Source organism: Brachionichthys hirsutus, unplaced genomic scaffold, assembly GCF_040956055.1.
Source record: "Brachionichthys hirsutus isolate HB-005 unplaced genomic scaffold, CSIRO-AGI_Bhir_v1 contig_681, whole genome shotgun sequence".
Lineage (NCBI taxonomy): Eukaryota > Metazoa > Chordata > Actinopteri > Lophiiformes > Brachionichthyidae > Brachionichthys > Brachionichthys hirsutus.
This window is the reverse complement of record NW_027180628.1, coordinates 1-19,097: the sequence shown is the minus strand read 5'-3', so window position 1 is coordinate 19,097 and position 19,097 is coordinate 1. Positions and strand designations below refer to the sequence as shown.

Here is a 19,097-nt window from a genome sequence, read left to right as displayed (position 1 = left end):
GACAGCGCTGAATGAGATGGAGGAGAAAGGGATCATTCGCAAGTCGCAAAGTGACTATGCCTCGCCTCTCGTCTTAGCCTGGAAGAAGAACGGCGACTTGAGAATATGCACTGACTTTAGGTGGCTGAATGCACGCACTGTCAAAGACGCTCATCCACTGCCGCATCAGGCCGATGTCCTTGCAGCTTTAGGTGGCAATACATTCTTCTCCACCATGGATCTCACATCAGGCTACTACAACGTGCCCATGTATGAGGATGACAAGAAGTACACTGCCTTTTCCTCACCATTTGGCCTGCATGAGTACAACAGGCTACCTCAGGGGTTGTGCAATAGCCCGGCCACATTCATGAGAATGATGATGTCCATCTTCGGGGATGAAAACTTCAGTAGTGTGCTCTGTTACTTGGATGACTTGATGGTGTTTGCCCCCTCAGAGGCTGTGGCTCTCCAGCGCCTTGAAATGGTCTTCTCTCGTCTCTCCAGGCACAACTTAAAGCTGGCCCCTAAGAAATGCTTCTTCCTCAGACGCTCTGTCAAGTTCCTGGGCCACGTCGTCTGTGAGGAAGGCATTAAGACAGACCCGGCCAAAGTTGATGCCATCTGCAAGGTGCAGCAGGTTGATCTGATGGAAGCTGACGGACAAACACCGTGTCCAAAGAAGATAAGGTCGTTTCTTGGAATGGTGCTGTACTACCAACACTTCATTGGGGGATGCTCTGCCAAGGCCAAGCCACTCTTCCAGTTAACGTCGGGGTCCAGCAAACAGACACCTGTGAAAAAGGGGAGGAAACCTCGGAAGAGGATGTGTTACGCCAAGCTCACTCCCACTGACTGGACACCTGCATGTCAGAATGCATTTGAGATCCTGAAGTCTGAGCTGCTGCAGAGTGTAGTCTTGGCTCATCCATTCTTCGACCAGCCTTTCATTTTGGCCATTGACGCATCCTTTGATGGGGTTGGAGCTGTCCTCTCTCAAGTCCCTCCTGGTGAAGAGGTAGCGAGACCTGTAGCCTTCGCCAGCAGAACACTTTCTCGCTCTCAAATGAACTACCCGGCTCACAGACTGGAGTTCTTTGCATTAAAGTGGGCTGTCTGCGAGAAGTTCAGCCACTGGCTTAAGGGACGTCACTTCACGGCTTGGACTGACAACAACCCCCTGACATACATCCTCACTAAACCCAGACTTGATGCATGTGAACAGCGCTGGGTGGCTAAGCTTGCATCGTACAGCTTTGATCTCAAGTATGTCCCAGGCCCCAAAAATGTTGTTGCTGACGCCTTGAGCAGAGAGCCGTTTGTTCAGTCTTGTATAAGTCATCGCGTCATCACAGAGCCTTATCTTGCCCTCCTGAAGAATGTCAGTGGGGTTGGTGATGACACTGTCCAGGACGCGTTCAAGTTCAGCAACAACCACCAGATGGTCCTGAGGTCAGGCAAGCAGCCATGCAACACGTCCAGCAGCTGCAGTGGTTCAGTCGAAGCGGATGAGATTTCAGCTGTTCTCGGTGCACACTCCACTGGTGGGTTAAGTGAGGTAGCGAGTGTGGGCTTCACTGTCCCTCAACTGCAGCAGGCTGGTAGCCCCATCCCTCGTAGCAGTCTGGTGAACCAGCAAGGCCAAGATGGAACCATCAGTCGAGTGCTCTACTACATCGAGAGACGTCGGAAGCCTTCAAAAAGGGAGAGAGCAGAGGAAGCCTCGAGTGTACGCCAGCTCCTGAAGTACTGGGACAAGCTGACCATCCGCGATGGCGTGCTGTGCAAACAACGGAGGGATGGGAATATGAACAAACGCCTGTTCCTCTTTGTGGTGCCCGACACGCTCAAAGCGCAGGTACTGAATGGGATCCATGATGAAGCTGGGCACCAGGGAAAGAGTCGAACTCTGTCACTTGCAATGCAGAGATTCTTCTGGGTCGGGATGAAGCGAGATGTCGACGGTCATGTGACAAACTGCCGCCGCTGTGTTGTCGGGAAGACTCCTGAACCCAATGCCTGTGCACCGCTGGAGAGCATTCGCACATCAGAGCCGATGGAATTGGTCTGCATCGACTTCTGGTCGGCTGAGGTGAGCGATGGCAAGAGCATGGATGTCCTGGTCGTTACAGACTGCTTCTCCAAGATGGCTCACGCGTTTCCATGCAAGAATCAGTCTGCCAAACAAGTTGCTCGAAAGCTCTGGGAAGAATTCTTCCTCATCTATGGCTTTCCAAAGAGAATTCATTCTGACCAAGGAGCGAACTTTGAAAGCAAGTTGATCAAGGAACTGTTGTCTCTGGCAGGTGTCGACAAGTCTCATACTACGCCCTATCATCCCATGGGCAACGGCATCGTCGAGAGGTTCAACAGGACCCTTGGGTCTATGATAAGAACTTTGCCTCCAAAGTCTAAAGCCAAGTGGCCTCATGTTGCAGCTTCTCACCTTCTGCTACAACTGCACAGAGCACGAAACAACTGGCTTTGCGCCCTTCTATCTCATGTTTGGCCGAGTTCCTCGTATCACAGTGAGTTTGTGTCTCGCCTGAGGAAAGACATGCGTGAGGCTGTACAGATAGCACAGAGGCACAGTCAGAAAGAACAGACTCGACACGCAAAGCTCTACAACAGGAAAGTCAAAGGCTCACCACTCGCCATTGGAGACAGAGTGCTCGTTGCAAACAGAGGTGAAAGAGGAAAACGGAAGGTAGCTGACAAGTGGGAGTCCTCTCCATATGAAGTTGTGGCTGTGAACCCTGACATTAATGTGTACAAAATCAAAGACGTCCACACTGACAGGGTGAAAGTAGTCCACAGAAATCTGTTACTCCCTGTGAGCTTCCTTCCGTTAGACGATGAGCAGGATCTTCAGTCCGCAGACCCCTGTCCACCGCTGTCCACAGACCTCCAGGGCCCTCCGTCTAGTTCGGCAGTCCTGGTAGGCAACCCTCCGGTTGATGATGGCGTAAGAGATCGAACTGCAGACTGGGTGCTCAACAGTCCTGACGACTTGGAGAGGGAGGGGCATCACGATGACCCTGTTGACGTGCCTGACTTGTCTGATCGCGCGTCGGAGCCAGGTGACTCAGCAAGTGGCGTTGCAGTTGGAGGGAGCGACCAGCTCAGTGTTATTCTCCCTGTGCCTGATGACATGCAAAGTGCTGAACCCCACCCCGTGGTTCCCACCCATGATGACACAGTGTCGGATGAGCCTGTTGTTTCCGCTCAGCCTCAGAGTTTAGATGTTGCTATTCTGCGGACAAGACGAGGCAGAGCCATCAAACCACCTAAAAGACTCATTTGTGAAATGAATGAACAGGTCGTTGACACTTCACGCACATCCACAGTTGGCTCTTTTATGTCTCTAGTTACCAGCTTGTTTTGAGCTGATGATAGCACCTGCCAGTAGTGCACGTGCAGTAGCAGTTTGTTTTTTTGTTTGTGTCAAGCTACAGGTGTTTTTAGGAGTAGACCTCGCAGTGTAGTTTTCATTATCGGTCGTCCAGTTTTAGCAGAGTTTGAGGTGTAACAGGCATCTCTGTAGTCTACTTTTTAGTATGGGATAGGGCGCCTTCCCGTTTAAGTACTCCCTAGATCGAGGATTTTTTAATCGACAGCTTTTGACGCTCTTAATGACAATAGTACACTGCAGGTCTTTCTTCCTTTAGCATTCTAGTGACCCCTCTCTCCGTCTCCTGCTTCCCTCCTCATTCTTGTCTGGAACTTCTTGCTCTTCTTTGGGCGGTTTTGGGTGTACATCCCCGATTTAGCAGGATTTAAGGGGGGTGTATGTAACGGAGTAAATATGGATGCAGTTAAATCCTGCATAAAAGGAGATTTATTTATTTTCTAGTAATGTATTTGTCTTGTTTCCCTTTTTATAATTACACACGTTTTTTATTTCATTTGTTATAATGTACATCTCGGGGTGTTTATGATTTGGAGTATTTTGTCCCTCCTGGCTTGCCGTCCTATGGTTTTGGCCCATTTCCTGCTTCCCCTCCCCCAGCACTTCATTCGAACACGCTGGACGGAGCAGTACATGATCCCGAGATGAATGAATGTACCTTTTTTTGTATAAATCCAGGTGTGTAATTATTTATTTCTTTGTGATGCTGATGTTACGAGTTTAATGCTAGTCAGCTCCGCTAGCATGGTTTTCATTTATTTTCTTTGGTTTTCATGGTTGGAGCTTTGTGCTAACTCAGTCCGCTAGCATGAAGCTAATCGCTATGCAGTAAGCTAAGGCTCCGCTTAGCTTAAAATGCTAACCTGTGGTTACATTAAGTTGCAATACAGTTCGTGTTGAAAATGTTTAATTTTATTGTATTGTTATTTAATGTACAATATTCAGGACTTCATTCGAACACGCTGGACGGAGCAGTACATGATCCCGAGATGAATGAATGTACCTTTTTTTGTATAAATCCAGTAAAAAGGCGACAGAACCAGCCGTGTGTGGACCTGCAATTCTGTTACACAACACAACGCAGAGGCAGCGAGACAACCGTAACACACTAATAAAACCACACGCAAAAATAGGATCGGGTATGGTGGGTATTGGAGTGTCAACGGGATACAAGGGAGGGAAGTGACAAAACAAAAGAATGAAACAAAAGAATAAATAAACAAAACATAAAAATAGGTAAGAGAGTTAGTCCGCTCGTACAAACTTACACAATAAACAAAACACAGATGTACGACACGGAGCGGACTAACTCAAAACAAAACTCAAACTAAACTTAATACAAAAAGACAGCAGGCAGCGGCGACATGAACACTGAAATAACCAAAACAAGTACAACATTATTATTTGTTAAAACACATTTAATAAGATATGTCTAAAACTTTAAAAGACCGCATACCTGAGGCGTCGTTCTCCCACGCCCAGTCATTCAACCCTTACGAATCCGAGCTCGAACCACTCCGGTCTTCAACAGACCCTATCAAGTAAAACACATTTAAAACCTAAAACATGATATATAAAATCAACATATTAAAATATTCACCGGCTTAGCTCATCAGATGCTTCGACCATGCATGTGGGCCCAGCAAACAATCTGGTCACCCGACAGGAAATTGGCATCATCTTGGCCAACAGCCGCTCCCTTTTTAAGGAGAAGCGCCCCAGGAGAGGGCGACACCCTGTGGTGGCCTCCAGCACATTCACCCTGTGGCGTCCCCTGCTACATTCCTCCCCCTCAGCGTGCATCGGCGACCCGACGATGTACTCAATCATCAAGTTATTCAAGGCATGATCTGCACCGACTGAGGCAGCCGATGCGGATTTGAATGCTGCCCAGCCGTTCTCCTCTCCAACCTCCTAGGCCCAGAAACTAAAGATGCATCAGTTTCTCCCATGGGTTCTTGGTCTGAAAGAACCTGATCAGACACATTTCCAGCATTACAGTTTCCGCTCTCTGATCCAGGGAGGGATTTGAGTTCATCCTGGTCTATGACAACGTTGGTTGGGTTACCATCAAAGGGAGGATTCTCGTCAGAGGGAGGATTCTCTATCCCCCCGGCTCCAGTCTCCTCCACCCCTCTACTTTCAGGCACACTCCTCATCTCAGCCCTATGTATCTGTCGCAGAGGACCGTCCTGACCTGCAGGTGCTATAGAATACACTACTCCTCGAGCCGGAGGTGGATGGACTATTTGATATGGAGCTGGGTCCCAAAAGTCCTGAATCTTATTCCGACCCCTAACAGCATGATTTCGTGTGTATACTAGATCTCCCTGCTCAAAATCCGGTGCCACAGGTACATCCTGATTCCTTGAGTCCCTCTGAGCCACTTTGTCATCCATCCTTCGTTGTACCATCTCATAGGCTGCCGCTAGAGATTTTTGGTGTTCTTCTACCCACTCTTCCATAGGAAGGTCCTCCTCCTGGTTGTTTCCAACAAGAGAGTCAATGGGCAGTTGTGGCTCCCGCCCAAACATTAAAAAATATGGTGTCCTGCCAGTAGTTTGGTGTACAGCGGTGTTGTACGCAAATGTCACTTGTGCAAGATGGCGAGGCCACCCGCGTTTCCGTTCAGGTGGCAGGGTACGCAATAAATCATGCAAAGTGCGATTGAAACGCTCACACTGGCCATTCCCCTGGGGGTGGTATGGTGTAGTGCGGCTTCTCGATTTTATATAACCTGCAGAGCTGCTGAACCAAACTACTCTCAAAATTTCTTCCTTGGTCCGAATGAATGCAACCCGGGACACCAAAAACCTGAAACCAATTTTTTACCAATGCCTCTGCAACTGTACTAGCCCGCTGGTCTTTAGTAGGGACAGTTTGCGTGTACTTAGAGAAAACGTCAGTCATTACAAGGACATTTTCCCTGCCGTCAGTGGAGAGCTCTAAAACTGTAAAATCTATTGCCAGAATCTCATGAGGCCGTGACGCCTTGACTGTGCCCATGTACGTTTTGACTTTTGGCTGCACAGCTTTCGACAACACGCATCTTTCACAGGTTTTACACCACTTCTCTATATCAGAGTACATATTTGGCCAGTAGTGACGAGCACGCACCAACTGAAAAGTCCTTTCTATGCCTTGATGACCTTGTCCATCGTGAAGGGAGCGAAGAATGTTTTCCTGCAAACACTGGGGCAATACAAGTTGCTCAAGCTCAGCCTGTCCATCTGGGGTGCAAACGCGGCGATAGAGCACCGACTCTCTCTCTCCAAGACAACCCCACTGCCTTATCAACTCCCTGGTGCCCTTAGTAAACTTATTACGCTCCCTAGCATCAGGCATCCCACCTCTCTCCCAACACTCCAAAAAAGGGCCAATATTAGGATCCTGATGTTGGAGTGTGACAAGATCAGACCTCAATAACCCAGGCAGCGTACTGATCTCTTCCTGCAGCCCAAGGACCCCTTCAACAACATCAGAGCTAATCTCAGACTCCCTTAAAATGGCATGTTGGCGGGACAACGCATCCGCATTAGTATTTTGTGAGCCGGGACGGTATTTCAGTGTGAGGTCGAAGACTGCCAACTCGGAGGCCCATCTCTGCTCCGTCGCCCCAAGCTTTGGTTGTGGCCAAGTGACTTAGTGGATTATTATCCGTGAAAACTGTACATTTATTTCCCAGCAGGTAATCCCTGAATGTTTCCGTTACAGCCCACTTCAGCGCCACCAACTCCAACTTCATGGAACTGTAATTTTTCATGTTCCGCTCTGTGGGCTTTAGGCTACGGCTCGCAAAAGCTATAGGACGAAGCTTACCCTCATGCTCCTGGGAGAGAACAGCTCCTAACCCTCCATGGCTGGCATCTACTTCCAACACATAAGGTTTCTGGAAGTCTGCATAAGCAAGAACAGTTGTAGTGATTAATGCATTCTTAATAGTCTGAAAACTCTGCTCACATTCTGCATCCCAAACTTCGCTCAAAGGTTTTTTTGGCGTTTTTCCTTTCCTGCCAGGAGGGAGGAGCCGAGCCACTGATCGATTTAAGGGGGAAGCCATGTTAGAAAATCCTCCCATAAATCTCCTGTAGTAGCTGGCAAATCCCAAAAATGAGCGAAGCTCAGCCAGGTTAACAGGACGCTTCCAGTCACGCACCACGGCTACCTTCTCCGGATCAGTAGAAACCCCCTCAGCTGACACCACATGGCCCAGGTACTTTACACGTTTTTGGAAAAAGAGGCACTTTGAAAGCTTCACCTTCAACCCTTGTGTTTTGAGTCGAGAAAAAACCTGGTCTAATTGTTGCAGATGTTGCTCTACAGATGATGAAAAAACAATAACATCGTCCAGGTATAACAACAGAGACTGATGACGGCAGTCTCCAAACAGGCGCTCCATGAGACGCTGAAATGTACTTGGCGCATTACATAATCCAAATGGCATGCGATTAAACTCAAACAATCCGAAAGGTGTACAGAATGCAGTTTTTGCCTTATCTTTCTCCGCCATCTCAACTTGACTGTACCCACTTGCCAAGTCCAGGGTTGTGAACCACTGGGCCCCGCCCAAAGCATCAAGGGATTCATCAATTCTAGGTGAGGGAAATGCATCCTTCCTAGTTCTGGCATTTAATTGCCTGTAATCGACACACATCCGTAAGGAGCCATCCTTCCTCTGTACCAACACAATTGGTGATGCATACGGACTACTACTTTCTCTAATAATGTGGCTCTGTAAAAGTTGTTGAACGTGGGAACGTGCCAAATCATATTGGGAAGGGGGAATGCGTCTATAGGGCTGCCGTACTGGTGTTTCATCCAATAGTGGGATTTCATGTTTTATTAAGTTGGTACTGCCCACATCTAGGTCATTCCTTGCAAACACTTGGTTGTATTTTAATAACAAATCGCTGGCTTGCTTTTTTGCCTTCCCTTGCAGATTTTCAAACTCTGGCCAATCCAATAAAGTGTCGTCGACAGCACTCTCCTGACTGGACACATATGCCATGCAACTCTGAGAGTCAATGGAAACCTGTATATGCGGGTCAGCCGACACAACAGTGGCTGTTTGAACCGTAGCAGCAACTCTTCGAGATGTCAACCACACGTCTGTTTTACCCACATTAGTAATGGGGACAAATGCCTTGCCCTTTTCTGCCTTTACTAAAGAGGGAGAAACCAATAGCCCCTCAGGTAAACTGCCCTCTCCAGGACCAAGAGGCTCTACGAACAGGTCTATAGGTTGGTGTAGAGGCATCTGTGGACATGTTACCGGGACATAACAGAGACTACCTGCAGGGACACAGAATGGTTTCTTACCCTGTACTCTGATGGAATAAGGGTCCGGAGAGTTGGCCATGACCTCCATCATCTCGCAGTATCTGAGGGCCAGCCTCCATCCACGAGGGGCTGCTGTGAGCACTGGCGCCTCCCACAGGTCGGGACCATATCTCTTACACAGCTCAACATAAAGAGAGTTCAAGACATTCATTCCCACCACCCCAGGAACATGCGTCTTTTTCTCTTTCATGTAATGGTCGCTCGGATCTTCAACAATCAGTACTCCCAACCGTGGAAGCGTCACACTCAGCACAGTAATATCGAACTCGATATAACCAAGGCACGGGATTTTTAACCCATTTGCAGCCCTCAGACCCAACCAGCCACAGTCTTTGAGTTCTTTATCTGACAAATGAGAAAATCTTTGCTTGAAAGAACTTTCAGTTAGAGTTGTTACCATGGATCCACTATCCAACAAAGAATTTACATTGATCCCATCAAAATCCACCTCCCCCTCCAAGCACTCACCAATCAAAGTAGATACATTTGGACATTTGGACTTGGAACTTATACACTCACTAGAGCCCTGCAAAGCCCCCACCAATGTCTGGCTCTGAACACTGGCGGGTTCCAGTCTCCCGATGACTTTGGGAACTGGGTTCCATCTTTAGGACGGATTGTAACCGCAGGACAATTACGTGCAATATGCCCAACTTCGTTGCATCTAAAACAAATTGGTCTTCCATCTGCAGCTTTTGAGGGTCGAAAGTTACGTACTCTTGGGGGAGGCGCACTACTTGGGACCAAGGCCTTCATGACCAATTCCAACTGCGTCTGCTGTGCCTTTAACAACGACACCAGCTCCCCAAACTCTGAAGGACGAGACACAGCACTTTCGCAGGAGACAGACATTTCATTTAAGACTGAAGCATTATTGCATTTGGATTTGGGGGACTGATTTTCCTGTTGTGCCATCCATCTTGTGGCTTCACCTCTAACATCTCGTATAGTCCAGTCGGGGTTAGAATTCACTAAATCTCCCAGTCTCATTCTGAGCGCCTGGTCTCTCACCCCATCACAAAACTGGTCACGTAAATCTTTAATTGCAACGTGCACATCAGTTTTGGAAACCTGATCCAGTAAGTCCATTAAAGCATGTGAATAATCAAGGAAAGACTCTCCCTCTAGCTGTTTACGGTTGTAAAATTTACGTTGTAATGTAATACGGGAGTGCATGCAACCATACACTGCCTTAAGAACATCAAAAATGAATTCGACATTCTCTCTTTGAACAGCCGGCAAAAACTTTATCTCTGTACGGGCAGCGCCCTCTAGGTGGTCAAAAACTATTTGGGCACGTTCTTTCTCAGTGCGCCCTCTCGTTTGCACAAAGTCTCTCACTTTCTCGATCCACTCGTCCAGTGTTAGCGCATCGGAACCATCCACTTTACCCGAGAACCGAGGCATTCTTCTGTCCTGCTGCACGTAAATAACAGAGTCTGTGTGTCTCACATTTCGTGCATCTCCACCCGTTGCTCCAGATGAGGTGGAGGGCATTTCTGGATGCGTGGCAGCTTGTGCAGTTCTTAACTCAGCCAGTTCATTCTCCAAGTCCTCGATTCGCTGAGACATGGCCTGTCTATCCGGCTCCTCCCGAGCCACGCCGCTGTCACTTCCTGGATCCATGCCAACGTCACAGCGCGACGAGGAATCACTGCGCTGCTGCCGCTCCTGCTGTCTTACCAAACTAACAACAAAAAAAGTCACTTCCCCCCGTTTTGCTTTGCCGACAACGCCAAATGTTACGGGGAGCACAGAGGGACAAGCACAATGACGAAGGGTTACAAGTATTTATTACACAATGACAGATGGGAAGTCACTCTTCACCTTATCCCGTATTGCCTGGCAGTCCCCAGTCCACCCCGAATAGAACCGCACTACAAGGCGGAAGAGAACCGCAACGTCAACACTCAAACTCACTGCAAACTTAAAAGCAACACACCACAAACCCATGCACTAATAAAACCACACGTAAAAATAGGATCGGGTATGGTGGGTATTGGAGTGTCAACGGGATACAAGGGAGGGAAGTGACAAAACAAAAGAAAAGAATGAAACAAAAGAATAAATAAACAAAACATAAAAATAGGTAAGAGAGTTAGTCCGCTCGTACAAACTTACACAATAAACAAAACACAGATGTACGACACGGAGCGGACTAACTCAAAACAAAACTCGAACTAAACTTAATACAAAAAGACAGCAGGCAGTGGCGACATGAACACTGAAATAACCAAAACAAGTACAACATTATTATTTGTTAAAACACATTTAATAAGATATGTCTAAAACTTTAAAAGACCGCATACCTGAGGCGTCGTTCTCCCATGCCCAGTCAGTCAACCCTTACGAATCCGAGCTCGAATCACTCCGGTCTTCAACAGACCCTATCAAGTAAAACACATTTAAAACCTAAAACATGATATATAAAATCAACATATTAAAATATTCACCGGCCTAGCTCATCAGATGCTTCGACCATGCATGTGGGCCCAGCAAACAATCTGGTCACCCGACAGGAAATTGGCATCATCTTGGCCAACAGCCGCTCCCTTTTTAAGGAGAAGCGCCCCAGGAGAGGGCGACACCCTGTGGTGGCCTCCAGCACATTCACCCTGTGGTGTCCCCTGCTACAGTACATTAACGCTAGCTCCGGGGGCAATGTGGGCTGATCGTTGTTTTTTCTTCTTCAATTTAGCATTAACGTCGGCAAATTAACCGGGGAAAAAAGTAGCCGATTGGGATAAACATCGGTTGCGGTCGCGTCGTTCGGTAAACAGACTTAAACCCCGGTGCGTGTCGCAGCGAATCTATTCCGGAACTTCCAACGTTTTGCGGGCTTTGTTTTGAAAATGACGTCGAACGCCAATGAGACTAGCTAGTTAGCGTTAGCTGTCAAACGACGCAACTCGCATCAACTTAACTAAAACTTGTGATTGGTTTCATTAGCTTCGGCTGACAAGCGACCCAAAGGCGTGGTGGATGAAGAGGCCTTCGGGTCGACGCTGCACCTGAACTTCAAGCAACAAATGACGGATAGCAAACCCGATCGCAGCTTAGTTAGCAACATCGGAGCTCAGACTAGCTTGTCTTCACTCCGGAGGGGAGGGGGGGGGGGGGAGGAGCTACAGCCACGCTTTACTGTGTACCTTATAAATTCGTCAAGTTACATAACATAACGTCATCAACGGAAGTCGTATATTCTTTTGCTTCAAAATTAAAAGCATGAAAGGAACTGAACCAGGAATAAAATCGATGAAACAGTGGGATTTTATTTTTTGTTTGTTTAAGGAAAGAGTTGTTACATCTTAAATTACACGAAAAGTACAGCTGCACAAAAATCTAATTTAAAAAACAACCCCAGATAGTCTATATAATTTTAATTTGGCTCAGGTATGCTCGTCTATTCTGCAGAGAGACTTGAATGGGTGCCTGCAGTTCTTCTGTCGACCACTTTGCACTTTATCTGTATTTTTAAAATACTATTTTAATGATAACGCTACAGTCTAAGGTTCATGAGGTCCACAAGAGGAAAACTTTCAATTTCCAGCCTTAAATCTAGAGCACATCTTTCTCAGGTCATCTGTCAGTTGACTTGGGACTAACAAGTCCCAAGTCAAGTCGCAAGTCCTGCACTTCGAGTTTCGAGTCCTTTCGAGTCATTTTAACAACAAAGTAATAATATATTAAATTTACACAAACCATGCATGCTTTTAAAATCTGTATTTATTTATCTATTCAAATTATAAAAACAAGTGCCATTGAACTTTACAAGAAAAGTAGTGTCGACGTTGCATTTATATTGCACTTTTAACCAGTACCAGTCCATTTAACTCATATCCTGCAAGAATGTTCTTCCTTTCTTCAAATCTGTAAGATGCAATCATATTAAACAAAAGTCAGAAATTGTTTGGAGTGATTCAGTCTTACATATCAAGAAAACAGGGATTGGTTCTTCCTGGAATTTGCCAACACCTAATTCTTGAGATTCTGCTTGATGTCAGGGAAGTAGCAAAAAGGCATTTTTTGATCTAATTAATGCAGGAATAAACACATACTGTCAAACATTTGCATAAATATTCAGTGTTCCTGGGCTGTGGGGAAAAGAACTGCATGGAATGATATAAATCAGGAGTGTAAACCAACACTAGGAGTGAGAGACAAAAATATTGAACCTTTATTCATTATTGAGTAGACTTGGATTTTTCAGCACAATAAAGCAAAGGATGTGGTGGGAAAGGAAGAAGGGATTATTATTTGGTTATAATAACCTAAACCTAAACTATACACTGAAGATTACTTACTATAAAGTAGTTACCCATACATTTATTTCAAGCAGGCAGTATAGGCCAGAGAGAGCTTATAAATAAAGGATATGGGTTTAACTGAATTCTAGATAGAACATATATATATATAGCAGTATACATAATAAATAGTTTATTTTAGGAATGAGAATACAAATTGCTGCATATGTCTATTTGATGGAGTGACGATATGATCCAGAAGGTGGCAGCAGGGCAAGGAACAATGATTCCAGATCATTAACCACAGAAGAAGAATAAGTCCCGCCCATTAGAGCAGTCACGCTTGAACGCGGAAGTACCGCCCAAGACTCCGTTTCAAAACATGGAACGAACGTTTGACAGCTGAGAGACAGCAAAGTTGGTTTGAGGTGAAAGCGTGAGTTATTAAATCTGAAAAGGCTCAAAGAAAATATGAAGTATTGCTGCGAGTATATTACACGTTTATATACCCTTATAATGGTTTGACCCGCCAATTGGACGACTGTTTGCTTTCCAGGGAGTCGACTGTTCGAAATGGAGATTCAGGCGGAATCGACTAAAGCAGAGGGCTTCCTTTCCAGAATGGCCCTCAATGATAACAAGGCTGGCATGGAGGGCCTTGACAGGGACAAGATCAACAAGATCATCATGGAGTCATCCAAGGTAGACAAATCCCTGCAGTGGAAGACCGTCCCTGAGTTCTGTGTTCGTCCATTCATACACATTCACAGTAGTCTGCCATATTAAATGGTCTCAAGAAAGATACTGTGTGACTTGAGAAAATAATATGAAACGTGAGGTTAACTATTGCTATTGTTAGCCTGAAAAGTCCCATATCCTCACTGGAATGTCGTGGAATCCTTGTGTTTTGTTTTTTCTTGTGTTAGATATTTCTATGATGAGCATCAAGCGATGCTCGATTACAATGCATAAAGCCTCACAACACTTTTAGCTGCTTTATTTCTACACACTTTGTATTGATCACATATAAAACATGACGCATATCTAACTGATACGCGTTAGGAATAAGTCAGGGCCCCGTCCCAGGAGGAGGACGTAAAAGATCGCTGCCGTAGAACATCTCCAGGATCCCGCTTCCGCGTCTGTTGAAGAGTCCAGCTTTATAATCATGACTCATTATTGACCTCTCAAACACGATAAAAGAGCTGAGAGGGAAAATGGAAGATGTTTTTTACGGACCTTTTATTGGCCGTGTTGTTTCCCTGCAGGGATCTCGATTTTATGAGAACGAGCTGAAAAGAGAGCAACAGGTGAACCAGCGCATTGAAAGAATTATGCTACAAAAGGCGCAGATTACGGAACAACAGTTAAACAAAGCACAAGCTCAGGTAAATATGACATTTTGCAAAGGATGGCATGAGTGTGCTTCAAAATGAACGAGCTACCTTCCAACTGTTTGTCATCCAATCTGTGTGGTCAGGTGGAGCGGATGGCCTGCGAGCTGGAGGGCGGCCGTGATCTGAGCCGCGTGATTGTACACGTGGACATGGACGCTTTTTACGCTGCTGTGGAGATGAGGGATTGCCCAGAGTTGAAAGACAAACCCATGGCAGTCGGATCCGCGAGCATGCTGGTGGGTTGACATGAATCATTGCCGGGATGACATGAATATCCTCAAAACGAATGTAAAAGTTGTTTTGTTTTTATCTGGAGTTCAGATTAAAGTGTTTCATTTGGAGCTCATTATTTCATTTTCAGTCCACATCCAACTACCACGCCAGGAAGTACGGCGTTCGGGCCGCCATGCCTGGTTTCATCGCAAAGAAACTCTGCCCTAATTTAGTCATCGTTCCAACAAACTTTGATAAATACAGAGCTGCGAGCGATGAGGTAAGGGTGATGGCACAAGTGTGAAGTTACTTCGCGGCTTCTTGCTGAAACTGACGGGCGCTCCTGAATTTCTGTCTCTGTTAGATTCGGGAGATTTTTGCCGACTACGATCCTCGTTTCCAGCCACTGAGCCTGGATGAAGCTTATCTGGATTTTACAGACCATTTGGAACAGAGGCAACACTGGCCAGACTCACCGCGTACACATTACTACCGCGCCAGCAGCGCCACTGCAGGCAGGTGTCAATTATACAGACATGTAGAGCGATTATGACGGCTGGAACCTTTGCTAATTACTGCAGATATGGAAAAATATGACAGGAAACAGGAAATCAGGTTGGAAACTGTGACATTTCTTTGAAGCACAAGAGCGTATTGAGGATCCGGCGGCAGAGACGAAGGACCTCTCTCCACTTCTGTTTGAGGAGAGTCCGAGCTCGTCTCCCTGCCTGCTTGGCTCCGAAGATGCCGCCGCTGCCGGCGGTGCGTTCGAGGTATTTGGAAAGTCCGTCGAGGAGGCTGTGAAAGAGATGCGATTTCGCATCGAGCAGAAGACCACGCTGACTGCCAGTGCAGGTGAAGGGGGAAACCCATGCTATACATTCTTTGCAAAGACAAACCTGCCAGACAAGAATGAGAGTTTTCTGGGACTGCTGTTCTGTATGTTTTCTTCCCGAGCCGCTCATTTGCAAACAAGATTCAACAATTGCACTTATTCCCTGCTTCCAGGAATTGCTCCAAACATGATGCTTGCCAAGGTGTGCAGTGACAAGAACAAGCCCAACGGCCAATACAGACTCCTCTCGACTCGAGAAGCGGTCACGGACTTCATCCAGAATCTACCAGTCCGCAAAGTGCAGTAAAATTCATCTCCAAATACAAAGTTATCTAAAGGCACTTTCCAGGTAGAGCAGGGAAAGACGTGCTCTTATAGAACCCAACTTGTCCCACACGAGCCGAGTCATTTGGTGTATCGAGTGAATATTGGTATTTTTGAAGGTTGCCATGTGGTATCAAGTATCTAATATTGTGTTACAGACTGAGGAAGAGCCTTAACATATTCAAGAGTCAGTATTTAACGATACTGACTCTTGAATTGAGAGTTTGGTTTGCGTATCTCTCCAGGTATTCGGCATTGGCAAGGTGAGTGAGAAGATGCTCAATGCGCTGGGCGTCACTCGCTGTTCTCATCTGGGCCAGGAGATGGCGATGCTGTCGTTGCTGTTCTCTGAGACAACCTGGCATCATTTCATGCAGGTGTCCCTGGGTCTGGGCTCCACCTATGTACCAAGGTACCTCACAGCTCATTTAGAACGTACCGGCTCAGACGGATGAGATGATGCATTTTGTTTTTTCTGCAGACACGAGGAAAGGAAAAGTATGAGCACAGAAAGGTATTGTTTCAATAAAGGCGGAAGTAGAGACGGGCTGAAAATGTGTCGGACCTTTTTCCACTGTCAGTCCTTCCTTTCTGAACAGGACATTTAAAGAGCTGAGCAAAGCTGAGGAGCAGTTGTCCACATGCAGAGAGCTCTGTGAAGACTTGGCAGAATGCATGAAGAAGGAGGATCTTAAGGTAGTACATTAGCGGTGCTTCGTTATAATGTATTCTGCATGGTGAAGGAACACGGAGGTTATCCCAACCTGGTTGTAAAAAAGAAACACAATCTTATTCTTGACCTTCCCAAAATCACCCAAACTGCAAACCGAACCTCGTGCGATTTCCTCCACCTGCTCGTTCCCTTGGGAATCGCTAGAAAAGGAACTGGGATGGCTTGGCACGACCATCACCCCCCCCCCCCCCCTCCCCCCTACCAGGGTCCTGATGTGGCCCTGATAGCTGGAGGAAATGGAGGGCCATTAAGGAGACAGCAGGGGCTTCTATCAGCCTTGGAAATGTGTCTCTGGGAGATGATCACATTACCTTGTGGTGTGTTTCTCACATAACGGATCAAGACAAATCAATCGGTGATGTGACAGATCACAAACGTTTTTACCTTTTATTTATGACCCTTCTGTATTTATACCGCAAAGTGTTTTTTTTTTTTTTTGTAGACAGGCATGGCCTGAACGGTTCTCCTGATAGAACCAAATCAATTTTCTCTCCCCAAAGGGTAAAACGGTGACACTGAAGCTCAAGAATGTGAATTTTGAGGTGAAAACCAGAGCGCTGACGCTGCAATACGCGGTTACGACAGCAGACGAGATATTTGCTGTTGCCAAGGAACTGCTTAAAACAGAAACGGACAATGAAAGCCCCCAACCGCTCCGACTGAGGCTGATGGGTAATTAGATTCAGCCTAATAACTCGCACATCAATTCATAATTGTAATCTGTGACAAAATACTTTGTACAAATGATAGCACAGTTGTAATCCAATCAGGGTTACGTCAGATCGTTTTTGTTTTTGTATTCACAGGTGTGAGAATCTCAGGTTTCGTTAGCTTGGATGACAAAAAGGCCCTTCAGAAGAGCATCATTGGATTTCTTCAGCCGCCCAAAGCAGCCTCCCGAGACCCCTCCCAAGTAACGCATCAAAAGTTTGACAAAGAGACTCTCTCCAGTCAGCCCCTCCAAAACTTGTCCCTTACTTGTCCTCCCCCGATGCATGCGGAAGGTTCTGGTTGGAGAAAACGGGAGTCGGAAGGAAGTCGGAGCGGCGTGGAATGCCGACAGTCTTTCTTCCAAAGGGCTCATGCCAAACGACGGCAACTCCAGGCAGCAGATGGTGGCGCAGAAGGGGCGGAGCATGGGCGGAATGTCTCATCGATGACTTCTCCGGGCACGGATTCTCAAACGGGTGCAGAGTCAGCAATGAGAGCCCATGAGAGTAACGCAGGCGTCTCCCAAAGTGATTGCGTTTCCCCCGTGGAGGCCCGCGCTTCCACATCAGGCTGCGGCGGCACACGTTCAGAGGGCTTCACCTGTCCCGTTTGTTTCAGGCAGGTGGAGACGACGGACTTGAACGTCTTCAACGGACACATAGACTTGTGTCTCAGCGATGGGGTTAGGAAACCAAAACAGAGCTCGGATATGGACCTCGGGAATGGCCATCAGGAAAGTGACGTTGAAAAGCAGAGGTCAAAGGGCGGTGAAGATTTGAATTCAAGCAGGGTTTATCCTCAGGAGCTCAGCGCGGAAATGGATTCGTTGAAAACGGCCGAGTCAACGATTGGTAACGAGAAGAAGGTGACGTTGCCACAGCCGCAGTCCCGCAGCGATAAATGCCCCGTCCTCATCTGCCCAATATGTCAGCTGGGGCAGGACACCGATGACCTCATTGTCTTCAACCGCCACGTGGATGTCTGCCTGAACCAGGAGGTTCTCCATGAGCTGGGGGGGGAGACGTCTCCAGGAACACCACCGTCACTTACAAACGGGAAGGCCTCAGGTGGGTGGGGTTGATCAGCACATTCCCTTCTAACGGAAACTTTATTCTATGTTCCTCACCCTCAAACCTGGAAGAGCAACGATGATTGGTTACTTCTGTCCCACTCACGAGAGGAAGATTAATTTTACCTTCCTTTTTGCTCTTGCTTTTTTTTTTGTCAGTTGTTAAATGCCCCTGTCTGTTTGACAGGTAGAATGTTTTGTTGTTTTTTTGATAATAAACCTTCTGGGTTAAAGTGAACCAAAAGATCTAAACTGTGATGATCTGTATGAGTTAAATAGGTGCAGCTCCTTCCTCTTTTTGTCATTTGATGTACTGAAGTATAAAAGTCTAGATAATAGCAGCTTTATAATTATACACTTTGCTTCCTGCATGTCTGTGAGTGTTTCCTCTGTGGAATTGAAGCGAGTGAATGTATCTCGTTCTGTTCGTGACGGACTAGACGTCTGACGTGTTTCTAGCTAACAGAAGGAAAGTCCATTTAGGACGGTGTTGGTGGCCTTTGACCTTGTAATTTACTGACGTTACATTGTGTGAAAGGTTTGTATTGATTTCTACAGTAAAACATCTCATTTCAGCCCAGGGGGGCCTTCCTTTGCCCCCCCCCCCCCCCCACATCTCGGAAATGGTTAAATTACTTCCTCACCTATTCATTTCGTACAATGAACCCTGGTTTCCTCTAAAAATGTCCTCCTTCACAAATTGCACTCTTTATATCCTTAAAGAGGTGAGACGATTGTGTTCCTCCTCAGTAGATGCCTCTCTTTTCTTCCCCCCCCCCCCCCCCCCAGAGAAGCAATAATGCCGTTTTCTTTATCCATGTTCACGAGTGTCCAATCTGTTCA

The 19,097-nt window shown here is 46.6% G+C and overlaps 1 protein-coding gene and 1 long non-coding RNA gene across 2 annotated transcripts; one reads left to right on the top strand and one right to left on the bottom strand.

Moving 5' to 3' along the window:
• Positions 1-4,109: 4,109 nt before the first annotated feature.
• Positions 4,110-11,818, bottom strand: LOC137916222 (uncharacterized). Its single transcript, XR_011106482.1, has 3 exons — positions 11,182-11,818; positions 11,038-11,115; positions 4,110-4,922 (listed from the first exon to the last, which is right to left on the bottom strand). It is a non-coding gene; the product is annotated as an uncharacterized lncRNA (long non-coding RNA).
• A 1,727-nt stretch (positions 11,819-13,545) lies between these two features.
• Positions 13,546-18,252, top strand: LOC137916224 (DNA polymerase kappa-like; the record flags this gene model as incomplete). Its single annotated transcript, XM_068759303.1, has 12 exons — positions 13,546-13,674; positions 14,241-14,360; positions 14,453-14,605; positions 14,731-14,862; positions 14,947-15,097; positions 15,225-15,437; positions 15,591-15,715; positions 15,987-16,153; positions 16,223-16,255; positions 16,341-16,437; positions 16,975-17,146; positions 17,281-18,252. Coding segments are annotated over exons 1-12 (2,464 nt in total), but the record flags the coding sequence as incomplete, so codon positions are not given.
• Positions 18,253-19,097: the final 845 nt, after the last annotated feature.